At 62.6% G+C, this 10,264-nt stretch overlaps 1 protein-coding gene across 1 annotated transcript; it reads right to left on the bottom strand.

Moving 5' to 3' along the window:
* Nucleotides 1–5,102: 5,102 nt before the first annotated feature.
* On the bottom strand, nucleotides 5,103–8,703 carry FGF21 (fibroblast growth factor 21). The gene is made up of 3 exons (XM_075917600.1): nucleotides 8,065–8,703; nucleotides 6,285–6,388; nucleotides 5,103–5,857 (listed from the first exon to the last, which is right to left on the bottom strand). The coding sequence occupies exons 1-3, from the start codon at nucleotides 8,531–8,533 to the stop codon at nucleotides 5,561–5,563; spliced, it is 870 nt and encodes a 289-aa protein (XP_075773715.1). The 5' UTR covers nucleotides 8,534–8,703; the 3' UTR covers nucleotides 5,103–5,560.
* Between the last annotated feature and the right edge of the window lie 1,561 nt (nucleotides 8,704–10,264).

Below are 10,264 nucleotides of genomic sequence, written 5' to 3'. Positions count from 1 at the left end.
ACCATCCCTCTGCCCAACATCCATCCATCCATCCATCCATCCATCCCTCTACCCAACATCCATCCATCCATCCAACCATCCCTCTACCCAACATCCATTCCTCTACCCAACATCCTCCTCCATCCATCCAACCATCCTCATCCATCCTTCTACCCAACATTCATCCAAACATCCACATCCATCCCTCCACCCAACATCCATCCTTTTACCCAACATCGTCATCCATCCATCCATCCATCCATCCATCCCTCTACCCAACATCCATCCATCCATCATCCATCCCTCTACCCAACATCCATCCATCCATCCATCCATCCATCCATCCATCTACCCAACATCCTCCTCCATCCATCCATCCATCCATCCCTCTACCCAACATCCATCCATCCATCCCTCCATCTGTCCAACCATCCCTCTATGTCTATCCAACATTCATCCAAACATCCATGTCCGTCCCCCTACCCAACAATCCATCTATCCATCCCTCCACCCAACATCCATTCATCCATCCTTTTACCCAACATCATCATCCATCCATCCATCCTCATCCATTCCTCCACCCCACATCCTTCTCCTCCTCTATCTATCCCTCCCTTCAGCACCTGCTCCCATCCATCTAACCAGCATCCTCAACCCACGTCCTTACCCATCCATATAAGTAGGGCCCTACCAAATCCACAGCCATGCAAAATGCATTGCAGACCATGAAATCTGGCCTGTTGTTTGCTGTTACCCCGTACCGTACAGATTTCACAGGGGAGACCAGTGTTTCTCAAACTGGGAATCCTGACCCAAAAGGGAGATGCAGGGGGGATCACGAGGTTATTTTAGACATTTCAGAGGGGCAGCCAAGTGAATCTGTCACTGGACAAACTTAAAAAAACCAACGAATAGTCTAGCAAGACCTTAGCAACTAACAAAACATGTAGGTGGGATCGGGACTGAAGCTGATAAGCTGTTAAGTGCTCTTCGTTCCCACTTGAAGAGCCCTTCCTTTGGGTTTTTATGTCATTGGGATGAGGCATGTAGCCGGTCCCCCCAAGCGCTTTGTTCAGATTTCTGTGGCAGGAGTCACACTTGTGCATGAACTTAAGTTCTGTAGCTTCCCTGCCAAACTGGTTTGGAACTGGGCTTGCTATAATACAAGCAAAATGCAGGACAATGTAGCATTTTAAAGACTAACAAGATGGTTTATTAGGTGATGAGCTTTCGTGGGCCAGACCCACTTCCTCAGGTCACATAGTGGAAGAAAATTGTCACAACCATATATACCAAAGGATACAATTTAAAAAAATGAACACACATGAAAAGGAGAAATCACATTACAGAACAGGAGGGGGATGCGGCAGGGGGGGTGGGGAGGAAGGAATGTAAGTGTCTGTGAATTGATGATATTAGAGGTGGGGAGAGTGGGGTGTTTGTGAGTTAATGGTATTAGAGGTGATAATTGGGGAAGCTATCTTGGTAATGGGTAAGATAGTTCGAGTGTTTGTTCATTCCTTTTTGGAGAGTGTCGAATTTTAACATGAATGACAGTTCAGAGGATTCCCTTTCAAGTGCAGATGTAAAAGGTCTTTGTAGCAGACAGTGAGGCTACGTCTACATTGGCAGCTTCTTGCACAAGAACTCTTTTGCAGAAGAGTTATTGAGCAAAAAGTCTTCCGCAAGAGAGCGTCTACACTGGCATGTGCGTTTGCGCACGTGCAGCCATGCCAGTACAGACGCGCTCTTGCGCAAGGAAGCTCTGATGGCCATTTTAGCCATCGGGGCTTCTGGCGCAAGAAATTCATGTTGCCTGTCTACACTGGCCTCTTTTGTAGAGCTCTTGCGCAAGACGGCTTCTTCCGGAGAGGGAGTGTCAGAGTTCTCGCACAAGAAGCCCTGAGTTTCTACAGTACAACGTCCATTTACTTGCTCAAGACCGCACGGCCAGTGTTTTCACGCACGTTTTTGCACAAGAGCAGCCGTTTTCGCACAAGAACGTGCCAGTGTAGACACAGCCTGACTTTGAGATCCATTAGCGAGGGCCCGGGTAAGTTAAAATGGCCCCCGACAGGTTTCTGTGTGGTGCCTTTTCGGATAGCTCGTTCGGGCCATTAATCCTTCGTCGTGGTTGTTTTAGGCACGGCAGGGTCTGGCCACCTTCACGTCGCACCAGGGCAGAGTTTCCAGCGAGCGGCGAGGGGGGGCTGCTCCGGGAGGTGGCTTGCTTTTGCTCCCGTTCTTCCAGGTATCAGGGAGTGAGGGGATAGGACATGGGTTCTGTGCCTGCCTCTCCCGGCTAGGGAACTGGGGGGGGGGGGGTTGAGAAGTCAATCGCAGAACACAAGGACTTTTCCCCCACTCGCTGGCGCTCGGATCTACTGCCTGAGGGCGGAGACCTGGGCAGGTGGAGCCCGAAAGGGAGAGGGTCCTGTCCCGTTCCCCACCCCACCCCCGGCAGAGTGGCCTGGCTTCCCCTCCCCCCACACTGCTCTCTGGCCAGGCTGGGGCGATGCTGGGGCTGGCTGGGGGGAGGGTATTTCTGTGAGTGCTGGATGGGGACACGCCCCAGCCCGGAGCCGTGCTAGGGGGTGCAAGGCTGCAGGAGGGGGGGCGAGGGTTCAGCAGGGGGTTCTGCCCCTCCCCTCCCCCCCACAGCAGCCAGGGCTGCCCGGATGCTTATGAAGCAACTCTTACCCCACGCCAGGCTTAACCCCCCCCCCAGCCCTGCTGGTGCCCCCCACTCCTGCCTGCAGCCCCTGCCAGCCCAGCCCTGCCCCCCAGCCCTGCTGGTGCCCCTAACTCCCACCCTGCAGCCCCTTGCTAGCAGGGCCCTGACCCCATTTTCCACCCCGCAGGGGCATAGAACCCAGCAGGCTCAGCCATGGGGAGGGGAACACTGACCCCTAGTGGCCAAAGTGAGCCAGCCCCAGCTAGCCCCCCCCATGCAGTCCTCAGCCGTCTAGTTACTCCCTAGCATACCCCCCCCCCCAAGTTACCCAGGTGTTGAAGTGGGGATTTTAGTTTCATGAGAGTTCTATTGTCCTATAGTAACCCTGTGTCTGTGCCTCAGTTTCCCTGGGCACTGCACCAATCCCTAGATGGGGGTGGGAATTTTGGTGTGATAGCCTCCCACAGGTATCCAATGGCCGAAGCCCTTTCTACCCTGAATACTGGAGGGGGTGCGACCAGGGGACCCCTTCTGCCCAGGAAGCAGGACACAGGCCAGAGGAGGGGGCCGGGCTGGGGGGGCTGGGACCAGGCTGCAGGGAGTAGGTCAATCTGGGCAGGCTTGGGGTGCGGGAAGAGAGCCAGGGGAACCCCTTCTCCCCAAGCTGGGCTGTCCTGGCTGCGCCTGGTCCTTACGCTGACCAGTCTGGGCTGTGCCGGGTCCCTGTTGACTCAACACCCTCCTGCTCTCCCTGCTGGCTGGGAGTCCCCTCTGGCTGCGGGTGGGGGGCCCCAGGCCCAGTGACTGCCCCACACTTCAGTGACACTGGTGGCAGCGGTGGGATGTGCCGCACCCGTGGACAGAGTATCTGGCAGCGAGTGACCGGGGCGCAGTAGGAAGAAGGGGGACTAGGAAGAGCCAGGCGCGCTAAAGGCCAGTGAGAGGCGGTTCTAGGACGCAGAGGGGCCCACGGCTTAACCCCAAAGAGTGTGGACCCCCGAGAAGGGGTCCCTCCTGGGGACCGTGGGACGTGGGCCCAGGAGTCGGAGGGGCTGGGACCTCAAGGAGGCTGGCACACTGAAGGGGCTCTCCCTGGGAATCGTGGGGCCCTGCGAGTCCGTGACCCCTTGGGGACAGCAGGGAGCTGGCCTAGACCCATGGCTGTGAGAAGGACGTTGTGGAGAGGGCTGTGCATTGGATGCTGCGCAAGGCCCGGCTGGCAGGGAACCATCGCTCCGGGTTACAGAGCAGCCAGGCCCCACCCCACTGAGGCTGGGGGGGGTGATGGAGTGAGGGGGGGCTGGCTGCTCTGTGACCCGGGGTTCCCCTGCGTGGGGATGTGGGATTCCCACTGACTCACCCACATGTGGATTGGCCCAGCCTGAGCAGATAACAAGGCTCTTTCCAGAGGGAGAGACAAAGGGGGGGAGGTGGGGACGGACACCGGGCTGGGGGCAGGGCTGGGAGGGAGGCAGTGGCTGGCTGGGAAACATGAAGGGAACAGACTAAGCTGGGGGTTGAGGGGGATGATGGATCCCCTAACCCAAGGGGTCTGAGGCTGCCTGGTCCTCACTCTTGTAGCCACATCACGGCTGTGCTGGGCTGGACCCTGGAGCAGCAATAAACCCCCCTCTGTTCGACTGGCTGGCGGAGTCTGTTCATGCTGCTACCGGGGGGGGGGGGCAGGACTGGGGGGTCCCTGACCCGCCATCACAGGGGGCTGAGGGCCGCCAGACAAACCCCTGGAGCACGAGGACGTACGTGGCTGGGTTACGGGAGGGGGAGACCTGCCCGGATGGGGGCTCAGGGGTGCAGGACGTGCTGGCTTGCCAGGAAAGACTCGCTGAGCTCCCGGGCAGGCCCCCCCCCCCCATCAGAGCCACGGGGAAGGCGGCCCAGGGCCTGGAAAGAGAGGGGCTAGGCTGCAGGGAGAGGGGAGGCCCTGCAGGGGGTGCTCTCCCCCTAGAACTCAGGGCTGGCTCAATGTCCCAGGGAGGGGCTAGGGGGCGCTGTGCCTCAGGGAGGGAGACCAGGGGGCCAGCAGGGACCAGTTCCCCCGGGAGTCACTCCTGGACCCACTGCCACAGGGTGGCGCTAGGGGGCGCTGTGCCTCAGGGAGGGAGACCAGGGGGCCAGCAGGGACCAGTCTCCCCCGGGAGTCACTCCTGGACCCACTGCCACAGGGGGGCGCTAGGGGGCGCTGTGCCTCAGGGAGGGAGACCAGGGGGCCAGCAGGGACCAGTCTCCCCTGGGAGTCACTCCTGGCCCCGATGCCCTAGGGCGGCGCTAGGGGGCGCTGTGCCGCGCTGAAGCAGCCGGGCCCCTGGACTCAGTTCCGATCATGCCCCCGGCTGCGTTTCCACCTGAATTTTCCAGCTGCGTTTCCACCCCTGAAATTTGAATCAACCCCCAATCCCCCCCCACACACACACAGAGACCAGGACACGGAAGCCAAGGCCAATAGCTCCAGTTTATTCTCCATCCAGGGGCCACGCAGCTGCCAGTGCTGGAGCCGTGCCCCAATAAATAACAGGAACATCCCCCCCCAGCCAGCCCCAGAGCCCACCCTCTCGCTCAATAAATAAACCCAGCTGGCTAATAAATAAGTTATTAAATAGGTAGAAAAATAGGACCCAAATACAGCCGGCGAACGGCGGCCCAAGCCCGACGGGAGACACTCCCGCAAAGACAGCACCCAGCCTGAGGCGGGCGGATCGGTCCTCGAACTGGCGGCACCGCGGGGGCCACTGTCTGCCGCAGGCCTTGACAGGTCGCAGTCCAGTGGCAAGCTGTCCCAGAGCCGGGGGCAGAGCCCAGGAGTCCCCGCTCCCAGAGCGCCCCCCTGCTCTAACCACTAGCGCCCACTGCCTTCCCGGAGGCGAGCGGGGGAGCCAGGCGTCCGGGCTCTCAGAAGATGTAGCTGGGACTCAGCATCCGCGAGAGCCGCCCCAGCATGCTGTGAGGGTCCGAGGACTCCACGTCCAGCGGCGGGTCGCCGTAGAAGTCGTACTCCAGCAGGATGGGCTCCACCGGCACCCGGCTGATCATGGGCAGGAAGTGGAAGAGCCGGGGGGCCGGGCGCCCCCGGGGCCCCCCTGCGGGCCGCAGGCTGACGGGGACATCGTAGGCCTCCGAGAAGTACAGGTTGTAGCCGTCTCGCTGGACTTTCTCACGGAAGTTGCAGGCCTCCTCGGTGTAGGAGCTCTGTGGGGGGGCACGGGTGAGCAGCTGTGTCGGGGGGGGGGGGAAACCCTCCATGCTCTAACCACTAGGTCCCACTCCCTTCCTTGGAACAGGTGGAGAACCCAGGCCTCCTGGCTCCCAATCCCCCTCCCCACGCTCTAGCCACTAGCCTCCACTTCCCTCCCAAAGCTGGGGCGGGCCCAGGACTTCTAGCTCCCAGCCTCCCCTAACCTCTAGACCCCACTCTCCTCCCAGAGCTGATCCCAGAATCCTGGATCCCAGCCCTCTGTCACCCCTTGCTCTAGCCACTAGGTACCACCCCCCCTTCCTAGAGCCAGGCTGTGAGGGGGGAGGGTGGATACAGGGCTGGAGGGGCCTCTTGATTTGCATCACCCGGTCCCAGCTACACCCCATCCCCACAACCCCCCTGCCGCCATGTCCCACTCACCGCCCCATGGAGCCGCCCGCTGGGATCCATGCACAGGAACAGAAGCGTTTTCATCGCCTGCATCCGGATCACGCCCGGCTTCACCGCCTTGATCTCCATCAGACCTACAGTGCCCAGGGCAGAGCGACGTCAGCAAGGGAACCCAGGTGTCCGGGGCACCCCCCTCCCCAGCCATCAGCCCCCAGAGTCCTAGTGTCCAGCCCCAACCCGGCTCTTTCCCTAACTACTAGGCCTCACTCCCCTCCAAGAGCCAAAGAGAGAAGCCGGGTGTGCGAGCTCTCCCGCATCTAACCACTAGAGGTCTCTCCCCTCCCAGAGCCTGGAAGAGAACCCAGGCATCCAGGCGCCCCCACCCTCCTGCTCTAACCACTAGTCACTGCTCCCCTGCCACCGCTGGGAACAGAACCCAAGAGTTCCCTCCCCGAACCTGGCACTCTCTGTAACTACTAGCCCCCACTCCTCTCCGAGAGCCAGAGAGAACCCAGGAGTCCCAGCTCCCAGCTTCACTGCTCTAACCACTAGTCTCCGCTCCCCTCACAGTGCCCAGGAGAGAACGGGAGGGTCCCTGCTCCAAGACACCCTCGCACATGCCTGCTCTAACCACTAGTCTCCGCTCCCTTCAGAGTGCCCAGGAGAGAACCGGAGTGTCCCTGCTCCAAGACACCCTCGCACATGCCTGCTCTAACCACTAGTCTCCGCTCCCCTCACAGTGCCCAGGAGAGAACGGGAGGGTCCCTGCTCCAAGACACCCTCGCACATGCCTGCTCTAACCACTAGTCTCCGCTCCTCTCACAATGCCCAGAAGAGAATCCGAGCGTCCCTGCTCTCCCACACCCCCTCACTGCAGCCTGCTCTAACCACTAGTCTCCACTCCCCTCTCAGTGCCCAGGAGAGAACCGGAGGGTCCCTGCTCTCCCACACCCCCTCACTGCTGCCCGCTCTAGCCACTAGTCTCTGCTCCCCTCTCAGTGCCCAGGAGAGAACCGGAGGGTCCCTGCTCTCCCACACCCCCTCACTGCTGCCCGCTCTAACCACTAGTCTCCGCTCCCCTCTCAGTGCCCAGGAGAGAACCGGAGGGTCCCTGCTCTCCCACACCCCCTCACTGCTGCCCGCTCTAGCCACTAGTCTCCGCTCCCCTCTCAGTGCCCAGGAGAGAACCGGAGGGTCCCTGCTCTCCCACACCCCCTCACTGCTGCCCGCTCTAACCACTAGTCTCCGCTCCCCTCTCAGTGCCCAGGAGAGAACCGGAGGGTCCCTGCTCTCCCACACCCCCTCACTGCTGCCCGCTCTAGCCACTAGTCTCCGCTCCCCTCTCAGTGCCCAGGAGAGAACCGGAGGGTCCCTGCTCTCCCACACCCCCTCACTGCTGCCCGCTCTAACCACTAGTCTCCGCTCCCCTCTCAGTGCCCAGGAGAGAACCGGAGGGTCCCTGCTCTCCCACACCCCCTCACTGCTGCCCGCTCTAGCCACTAGTCTCCGCTCCCCTCTCAGTGCCCAGGAGAGAACCGGAGGGTCCCTGCTCTCCCACACCCCCTCACTGCTGCCCGCTCTAACCACTAGTCTCCGCTCCCCTCTCAGTGCCCAGGAGAGAACCGGAGGGTCCCTGCTCTCCCACACCCCCTCACTGCTGCCCGCTCTAACCACTAGTCTCCGCTCCCCTCTCAGTGCCCAGGAGAGAACCGGAGGGTCCCTGCTCTCCCACACCCCCCCACTGCTGCCTGCTCTAACCACTAGTCTCCGCTCCCCTCCCACTGCCCAGGAGAGAACCCGGGGTACTCACTGTAGGGGGTCTGGTCGGGGGCCCCGCGCACGTCGCCCCGGGGGCCGATCTCCAGGTACAGCTGCGTGTCGGCGCTGGCCGTGTACAGGTGGCGGAGCCGCACCTGCCCGTCGAACTGGTAGAGGGGGCTGGAGTCCTGCAGGGGGGCGGCCTGGGAGGGCGCCGGGGGGCGGGTGCCCCACATCAGGGCAGCCAGCAGCAGCCAGGACTCCGGCGGCACCGGGGCCGGGCCGCCCCACATGCTGAGGGCTGGCAGGCAGCGGGGGTCCGGCCGGACTGGGGTAGAAGCCAGGCGCCTCCTCCCGCTCTGCCCACTAGCCCGCACTGCCCTCCCGGAGCCGGCCGAGAACCCAGCGGCAGGCAGCGAGCGGCTCTTCCTCGGGCCCGTGTCTCTGCAGCCGGAGGCTCCCGGGCGCCTATTTATCGCCCCGGGCGGGGTCCCCCCCCCCGCACCGCGAGCCTGACTCATAGCCCCGCCCCGGGCACTGGAGCCGGCACAGCGGCGGCCACATCAAAAGAACCTGATGCAACCGGGGGAAAAGAGGGAGAGAAGGGGGGCGGGGATCCCAGAGCCCCGTTCTGCCCCTCCGGGCCCCCCACACTCCCCTCCGGGGTTCCCTGCGCCCCGTTCTACTCCCGGGCCCCCCAAACTCCCGTCTGGGGCCCCCAGGGCCCTGTTCCACTCCCAGACCCCCCAAACTCCCCTCTGGGGCCCCAGCGCCCTGTTCTACTCCCAGACCCCCCCAAACTCCTCTCCGGGGCCCCCAGCGCCCTGTTCTACTCCCAGACCCCCCCAAACTCCTCTCCAGGGCCCCCAGCGCCCTGTTCTACTCCCGGGCCCCCCAAACTCCCGTCTGGGGCCCCAGCGCCCTGTTCTACTCCCAGACCCCCCCAAACTCTACTCCGGGAGCCCGCAGCGCACTGTTCCACTCCCAGACCCCCCAAACTCCCCTCTGGGGCCCTCCTGGGCCCTGTTCCACTCCCAGACCCCCCAAACTCCCCTCTGGGGCCCCCAGGGCCCTGTTCTACTCCCGGGCCCCCCAAACTTCCCTCTGGAGGCCTCAGCGCCCCATTCTGCCCTCCATCAGGGTCCCCCAACCTCCTCTCCACACTCCCCAGCTCCCTCATCCCATTCTCCCTCCAGGAACCCTGCCCCCATCCCTCTGGAGTCCTAGCCCCCCTTACCCTTCCAATGTCCCCCCACACTCTCCACCACTTGCGTCCTGCCAGGATCCAGACACCCCGCCCCGCTATGTATTTCAAGGTTCACCCCATCTCTGGGATCAGAGTTTCTGGGGGCCCTGGGGCATGGGGGGGGGTCAGTGGTCGGAGAACACGTCTCTGGGGCTAAGGCACCTCCGTTCACCCCACTCTGGGAGGGGAGCAGAGTCTAGTGGTTAGAGCGGGGGGGGGGGTGGATCTCCTTAGCTCCGGAGGCTCCGTCAGGCTGTGCCCAGCGCTGGGGCGCGTGGCTGCGATGGTTCCATCCCTGGGCACTTGGGACTTTTGGCCCCAAAATGATCTCCCAGGACAAGCCAGTCAGGGCAGTGCATGTGGCCCTGGCGCCCCCTGCTGGTGGGGCTGGGCCCTGCATGTCCCTGCTGCCCCCTGCTGGCGGGGCTGGCCCATACACTCTGCATGTCCCTGCCCACCCCTGCTGGGGGGGCCCTGTGTGTCCCTGGCTCCCCCTGCTGGGGGGCATGCCTTGCGCCCTGCGTGTCCCTGTCGCCCTCTGCTGGCACGGCCGGGCCCTGCGCCCTGCATGCCCCTGGTGGCCCCTGCTGGCAGGACTGGGCCTTGCCACCCCCTGCTGGAGGGGCTGGGCGCTGGGCAGTGTGTGTGGGGGGGGGAGAACAGGGACTCAGCCCTTCACAACAGCTGCCAAAGGCTTCAAAACATCCGGCCGCGTGTGCCGAGTCCGCGTGGGATTAGTTTATTGTAGGGCCCGGGGGCTGGGGATGAGAGCAGGGGCGGGGCCGGGAGCCAGGACTCCTGAGTTCTCTCCCCAGCTCTGGGGGACAAGCGGGGGGGGAGGGGGTCAGGAGCCGGGACTCCTGGGTTCTCTCTGCCCAGCATGCGAGGTTCACCCTCCGGTGCTCCCAGGCAAACAGAGCTAAATATCAATATTTGGCTTTGCCACATGGCCAGGCGGGGGGGTGCCCAGTGGGGCAAAGGATGGGTTACAGGGATGCAGCCCCTT

Source organism: Pelodiscus sinensis, unplaced genomic scaffold, assembly GCF_049634645.1.
Source record: "Pelodiscus sinensis isolate JC-2024 unplaced genomic scaffold, ASM4963464v1 ctg125, whole genome shotgun sequence".
Classification (NCBI taxonomy): domain Eukaryota; kingdom Metazoa; phylum Chordata; order Testudines; family Trionychidae; genus Pelodiscus; species Pelodiscus sinensis.
Note: the sequence above shows the minus strand (reverse complement) of the source record. Positions and strands in the feature narration are given on the sequence as shown.

Excerpts from the sequence above, each read along its gene's own strand:
- FGF21 (XM_075917600.1), bottom strand. The coding sequence starts at position 8,533 with ATGAGTCAGGCTCGCGGTGCGGGGGGGGGGACCCCGCCCGGGGCGATA. Across the intron at positions 6,389-8,064 it reads CCCCGACCAGACCCCCTACA|GTCTGATGGAGATCAAGGCG; the intron begins GTGAGTACCCCG and ends TGGGCACTGTAG. Across the intron at positions 5,858-6,284 it reads GCGGGCGGCTCCATGGGGCG|AGCTCCTACACCGAGGAGGC; the intron begins GTGAGTGGGACA and ends GCCCCCCCACAG.